The 6,723-nt window shown below is 41.4% G+C and overlaps 2 protein-coding genes across 2 annotated transcripts in view; one reads left to right on the top strand and one right to left on the bottom strand.

Annotated features, from left to right (window-relative positions):
- Nucleotides 1-1,303, bottom strand: part of LOC104807604 (UDP-glycosyltransferase 84B2-like) — a 1,638-nt gene extending 335 nt beyond the window's left edge. The window contains exon 1 of the mRNA XM_010532963.1: nucleotides 11-1,303. Within this exon, the coding sequence (XP_010531265.1) occupies nucleotides 11-1,237 (1,227 nt within the window). The 5' untranslated portion in view covers nucleotides 1,238-1,303. The remainder of the gene's footprint in view (nucleotides 1-10) is intronic.
- A 1,002-nt stretch (nucleotides 1,304-2,305) lies between these two features.
- Nucleotides 2,306-2,877, top strand: LOC104807602. The gene has a single exon (XM_010532962.1). The coding sequence runs from the start codon at nucleotides 2,377-2,379 to the stop codon at nucleotides 2,623-2,625; it is 249 nt and encodes an 82-aa protein (XP_010531264.1). The 5' UTR covers nucleotides 2,306-2,376; the 3' UTR covers nucleotides 2,626-2,877.
- The last annotated feature ends 3,846 nt before the right edge of the window (nucleotides 2,878-6,723 follow it).

Here is a 6,723-nt window from a genome sequence, read left to right as displayed (position 1 = left end):
AAAAGGTCATAATGCACCTCTCCACCTCCGCCGTCTCCAGCTCTCCGCAGCCGCCGTTCCTCATCCGCACTCCGATGCCGAGCACGTTGACCAGAAGCCACGCGTCCATGGGTTGGTCCGTCCACTCCGGGTAAGCCACCACTGGGACACCCGCAACCACCGTTTCGAGGGACGAATTCCAGCCGCAGTGCGTGACGAAGCAGGCAATCGCCACGTGGCCCAGCACCTTCTCCTGTGGTCCCCACTCCACCACCTTCCCTCTCCCTTCCCCCACCATCTCCTGCAACACGGCGTTGTTTAGTGCCCTCTCTATCGGCCTTATCACCCAGAGGAATGGCTTCCCCTTGTTCTTGAGTGCCGTCGCTATGCTCGCTATCTGATTCTCCGACGATTTGAGTATACTCCCGAAGGATATGTATATCACTGATGACGGAGCTTGCTTGTCGAGCCACTCGATGCAAGAGTCCTCTGATTTCCACAGATCCAGGGTTTCCCCGCTCAGAACCTCGTCTTCTTCTTCTTCTTTAAGAAGAAACTGCGAAACCAGTGGACCGATTGGGATTATGGGTCTCAGACCAGACATCGATTCGATTGCGTCTGATTCGAGTTCTTGAAACGAATTGACCAAAACCCATTTGACGCTAACCAAGCAATCGAAGACATCCGCCAACATCTTCCCAAAAACCCCGCCGGAAGGTAGCATGAACGATGGAAGGTCTCTGACCTTCAACAATGGCAATGCTGGTAGTTCAAGGGTTTGATTTGGATCATTGAGATCAGGGAAGGAGCTAGGGTTCGTGTAGTAACGGTAGTAAGCCGAGAAAACCGCACAGGCTTGGGTCCAGATAGCGGCACAGGGGATTCCATGAGCAGAGGCAACTCCAGGAACCCAGGGGGTGGAAGCGCTCGAGATTACGCAAGAGAATTTCTTGTCCGTGCTGAGATTTGTGATGACTTCGGACAAGTTCTTGTGGCCGACCAGACTCAGAGACTGCAGCATTGTCTCGTTGGTTCTGGTTTCGTCGTCCAAGTTGTCGGAGAAGAAAGCAAGATCCAACCACGGGTTATGGATTCTGCCAGAGCAGAGACTGAGACGAGCTTGTTCGCAGGTGGCGAGGGTGACGTGGACGTTCCTTGGCACGAGGAGTTTGGCCAGTTTCAGCATCGGGTTAATGTGGCCTTGCATCGGCAGTGTCACCATTAGAACATGGGTTACTTCATCTCCACGGCACCCCATTCTCTTTTGTTTTAGGTAAATGTATTGTTTATATGAATCTTGCTTATTTTAAAAAGACAATGAAGCTGTGGAATTGTCATGTGTTTATATAGTGAGTATTGTTTTAATAGTTAATTAATTTCATCTCATGATTTTGGTAACTCAATCTACGACTCATCTCATGATTTTGGTAACATATCCTTAAGATTTTAGAAATGAATCTTAAGATTTCCAATTATAAACCACTTCAATGAAAGTGATGACATGGCAGTTGAATGAATTACTTATTTATGAGCCCATTAAACGGTTGGATTCCATTCACTGTTTAATGTTTAGTACAGCCCATTTAGGGCCCAAATAAGTTAATCCGATCCAAATCCCAAGCAAGTTCGACTTTATGTCATGTCCATATCCAAAACAATATAAATATAAGGTTTCTAACGTTTTCAAAACAAAATTGCAAAGCACAGAATTGATGACGTAACAAAAACTTGAAAAAAAACTGGAATTCAAACACTTTTATAAGTACAATTGCTAGTACTAGTAGGAGGAGGCTTTGGTCTTTGGTCTTTGGTCCAAGTGTCTGCTCTTAAAGTTCCAAACCCGGCTGCCGTCTGCTACCAAATATTCAACCGACGATTTGTCCATTCTCCCATAGATTAATACCCGTTTCATATCTTATTGGTTTGATTATTGTTTAATTTCAGTTTAATTCTGGTTTATCTTTTGATTCACACAAGTGGATATTTTAAGAGCAACACAAATTTATCAAACCAAGATAAACCAAATCTGAAATAAAATTACAATAAACGAGAATTAAACCGAAATTAGATAAGAACAAAACCGAACACATGTTTCTTCTAGGATCATTCTTCAGTTTTTTTTTTTTTAAATTCTCTAACAATTTGTAAAAGACAAACACTTAAGGAAGCAACATGGTGTCTTCCCATGATGAAGCAAATTCAAAATATAATGTGTTTTGGTTGAATTCCAAAGTCATAAAAATAGTGTGTACTCCATCTGAAAAATTCAACCTTTACTTCCCCCCTCCGACACTATAAAGCTAAGCCCTCCCCTCCTTCTTCATCTCCACACCAGCAAATCCATTTCTTCACTGTCTGAAACCCTAAATCACCATTGACGCACATTTTCTTCCCAAGATGATGAAAAAGGTCATAGCTTCCGTTCTCTTCTTCATGGTGATGGGTTCTGTTCTTGTGGAGGCTCGTCCGCTCGGCTTACCAGAGGCCGGGGAGAAGCTTGTGGCCGGTTTTTTCGACGGTCTGTCGCTCGGATCCATCAAGCAATCTGGTCCGAGTCCGGGCGAAGGTCATAAATTCACGGACCGAAGGAATACACTCGGAAGTATTAAGCCCTCGGGTCCTAGCCCGAGTGGTCCTGGTCACTAATGTATCGGTGGTTCGCCCGCTTTGCAGCATACGTTCCGGTTTAACGGCTACCGGTGTCTCACTCCATTGTTTTTTTTTTCCTTCTATTTATTTATTACATTTCTTTAATTAATTAATACATTATATATTCAGGCTCATTAGTATAGATTATTTTTTTATACGTTCACCACAGAGCAGGAAAGAGTCACTGGCCGCGTTTTATATCATATATGATTTTTTTTGTTAATTATTTGAATATTTGTTATTACACAATAAAACTATGCATCTCTTTGTTGTTTTATCAATAAAAAATAATTATTTCCGTCTATTCATATTTTTACAGTTGTATACAAAAATTAGAGTGCTTCGTTAAAGAAATAAATGGTGTTTCTTTTTTCTTAATAAAGATAATGTACACTACACATGTATATTTTTGAAATTAAGAGAATGTTTTGTTCCACGAAATGAGCCTATCCCAAGGAATAGGGCTGAACGTTTCGATTCGGAACCGAAACGAACAGAAAAAACGGTATTTTTTTCGATCTGAACCGTTCTAAATTTTCGAACGGTATTATTTTTAGGGAACTGAATTTTTCGAAACTGAACAGAACCGAACCGAACTTTAAAAAATCCTAAAAAACCGAAATGTTTTAAAAGAAATCTGTCTTTTTTTTAAAATAAAAATCAGAACCAAAGTGAACCAGTACCGAAAGCGAAGCGAACCAAACATAATATAAAAACCGACTGGTATCTATTTTTTGTAAACCGAAAAACCGAACCCGAACCGTTTTCCGAAATGCCCACCCCTACCAAGGAATATGGAGCAAATAAATATCCATTCTGTTGGTGGGTGACAAAGATCAGAAGAAAACTCTGATGGAATCAGAGGTTTCCTGATTTTCTGGTCACGCACTAAAAACTCTGGGTGGTTTAGAGGGTTTAAGGGTAGTTTTGTAAAGAATGAGATTCAGGTTGTTAATTCCGTTTTGGTTCTGGGCTGGGTATATATTCATGTGAGTTTCAGGGGAAACTCGATGACTTCTTCTTCAACCTCTAATCTGTTTGTTTTCGATCAATCGTTCTCCGGCGAATTCGGTCTTCTATGAATTCGTCGAACCTTGTAAACAAGAAGAGACTAGTGGATTGCTGAGCTTATCCCTCGGCCGTGACGTAGGATCCTTTCACCGATCCGAACACGTAAAAGCTTTTGGTGTTCTTTTGTTTCGGTCTTTTCGCGTTCATCGTGTGAGCTCAGAATCGGATGGTAGCAGCTGACAAGTGGTATCAGAGCCACGGTTTCGATCCAGGGAAGATACAACTCTTCTCACCAAAACAGGTAATTCACAATCTTGCATTGTGAATTGGTGAATTCTTTGAAGATTTGATTGCAGGTCATGAAAAGACAACAGAATCTGTTGAAGAATTCAAACCTTGATCGAAGATCAAGAGAAAGGGACCTGAAACCAAGAAAATGGCGTCAACTCCGATAATAGTGAAACTCGATGTTGAAAAGTATGATGGAAAAGGGGACTTCACATTGTGGAAAGAGAAAGTGTTGGCTAGTTTGGAGATTTTCAGATTGCACAAGGTTCTATCAGAAAATTACTTGCTCAAGAAATCAGAATCTCTAAAGGAAGAAGTCGGGGTTGATCAGGAAGATGGATCCAAAGAGACATACGAATCTCGGTATGAGATGAGTAGAAAGGTTCGCAATTTGATACTGATGTGCCTGGCAGATCAAGTTATGCGAAAGGTGAAGCATGAACAGACTGCTTCAGGCATCTGGGGAGCATTGGAAAAGGAATTTCTACATAAAACCATGCCAAACAAGATGTATTTGAAGCAAAAGCTGTATAGCTTCAAGATGGACGAAAATAAGTCCATGGAAGACAACTTAGATCAATTTAGAAAGATGATAGATGATCTGGTTTGTCTGCAGGTTGAGATCTCAGAGGAAGATCAAATAATGCACTTACTAAACGCTCTGCTAGATAAATATGAACAACTAAGAGATACTCTCAAATACTCAAGAAAGGATGATATGAGTATGGAAGAAGTGACCTCAGCAGTATATTCCAAAGAACTTGAGTTTCAGGCAAAAATGAAGCCAAGTTCAGGGGAAGGGCTTCTAATTCGAAGTAAACCAGACAAAAAGTTTAACAAGAACCAGAAGCAGAAACAAGGTAAAACAAAACCAAAAGGAAAGACAAAAACTGGTGCAAAAGCTAAGTCTGAAACAGGATGTTGGTTTTGTGGAAAGGAGGGTCATTTCAAGGAGTGTAGAAACAGAAAAAGGTTTCTGGAAAACCAAAATAAGGGTCAAGGAGAGGCTGCTGCAGCCTCAGGAACTGATCTGGAATCAGAAGTTCTGGCAGTGACAGATAAGGATCCATCAGATGAGTGGATTCTTGACTCCGGATGCACATTCCATATATGTCCAAGAAAGGAGTGGTTCTCTGACCTATAATTCTCGGAAGGAGGAAGAGTCCTAATGGGAAATAGCGGAATCTGTCAAGTTAAAGGAATAGGGAAAATCAAGCTCAGACTAAGCAATGGAAAGCTCAGGATACTAAGTCAAGTGAGATATATACCAGAGTTGAAGAGAAATTTAATCTCTTTGGGTTCACTAGACAAACAAGGTTTCGATTTCAGATTAAAGGATGGAAAACTGCAAGTCTGCAAAGGATCAGTAGAAGTTCTGGTAGGAAAATTGGAAGGAGGATTGTATATACTTGATGGAAGCACATTCATAACAGAATCCTAGGTTGCAGAGAATAGGGACGAAACAGTCCTATGGCATAGAAGACTCGGGCACATGAGTAACAAGGGTCTGAAACTGCTAACACAGAGGGGCATTCTCGATAGCAAACAAGTAAAACAGGTGGAGTTCTGTGAAGATTGTGTTTTGGGGAAAACTCACAGATTGAGTTTCCAAAAAGGAAAGCATACATCAGAAAGGCCTCTAGAGTATATACACTCGGACCTATGGGGATCTTCTAATGTTCAAAGTTCACTAGGAGGAGCCCAATATTTTGTCTCCTTCATTGATGACTTTACTCGAAAGGTATGGATATACCCCTTGAAAGCAAAGAATGAAGCTTTCAGAAAATTTACAGAGTGGAAAATTCAAGTTGAAAACTGATGACATGTATTTTGGTGACATTTTGGTATAGGATGTCTAGTGCATTTACTCGGTTTTGCATATTTATAGGCATTCTAGAGCACAATTGGTCTCGATATTGCTTGGTTGCTTTCTTTGGTGTCAAAACAGGTATTCATGCATAAAAGAGAGCAAAAAGAGTGGAAAACATGGACTACGGAACATCACAGACGAAACGGGAACATTTGGAGTTGTTCCGGAGAAAAACATGAAGCCTAAAAAGTCAGATCTTGCAAGTCCAATAACTTCCACTCTACAAGTCCAAATTGCATGTTCTCTACCTCATTGGAAAGCTCTCTTCAATATCTACGCATAGACACCAAGATCGCACAAATCCGACATTGGAGCAGAAAGTTATGAGCAAATCTGTCAAGCATGTTCGAGTTGAAGAATCGACACGGACCGTGTTGCATTCGACACGGCCGTGTTGTGTCCGTGCTGAAAAAAGTGAAGTTTTGCTCAGAGAATTGACACGGACCGTGTTGTCATTCGACACGGCCGTGTTGATTCAAACTCGGCCGTGTTCAGCCCAAGTCTAAAGTGCAGATTTTTAACAGAGAATTGACACGGACCGTGTTGCATTCGACACGGCCGTGTTGCATTACGGGAAACCTTCCTATTTTGCATCCGGACTTCCGTTTTCAGCAAAGGAAGAAGCCCAGCTGCCAAGCAAATAAATAGAAGACGTCTTGGGCTTCAGAAATTATCGAGAGATCACAGCAGAAAAGCCAGAGAACTCGAGAGAGAATCAAGACGGAGTTTCCCGGGAGCACAGATTGAAGAATCGTCGTCGAGAGATCGCTGCGAGTCTTTTGAGAGATAGGTTAATCGGTTTAGGAACTGTGATAGTGATCGTTAATGCGTTTGATATTTTAATATATTAGGTTGAGAGATCGATAGGTTAAATTATTGGATAGTAGATTTAGGACTTGAGAGAGCCAAATCTGATATTAGAACTT

The sequence above is a fragment of the Tarenaya hassleriana genome, unplaced genomic scaffold (genome assembly GCF_000463585.1).
Source record: "Tarenaya hassleriana unplaced genomic scaffold, ASM46358v1 Cleome13, whole genome shotgun sequence".
NCBI classification, from domain to species: Eukaryota; Viridiplantae; Streptophyta; class Magnoliopsida; order Brassicales; family Cleomaceae; genus Tarenaya; species Tarenaya hassleriana.
Note: the sequence above shows the minus strand (reverse complement) of the source record. Positions and strands in the feature narration are given on the sequence as shown.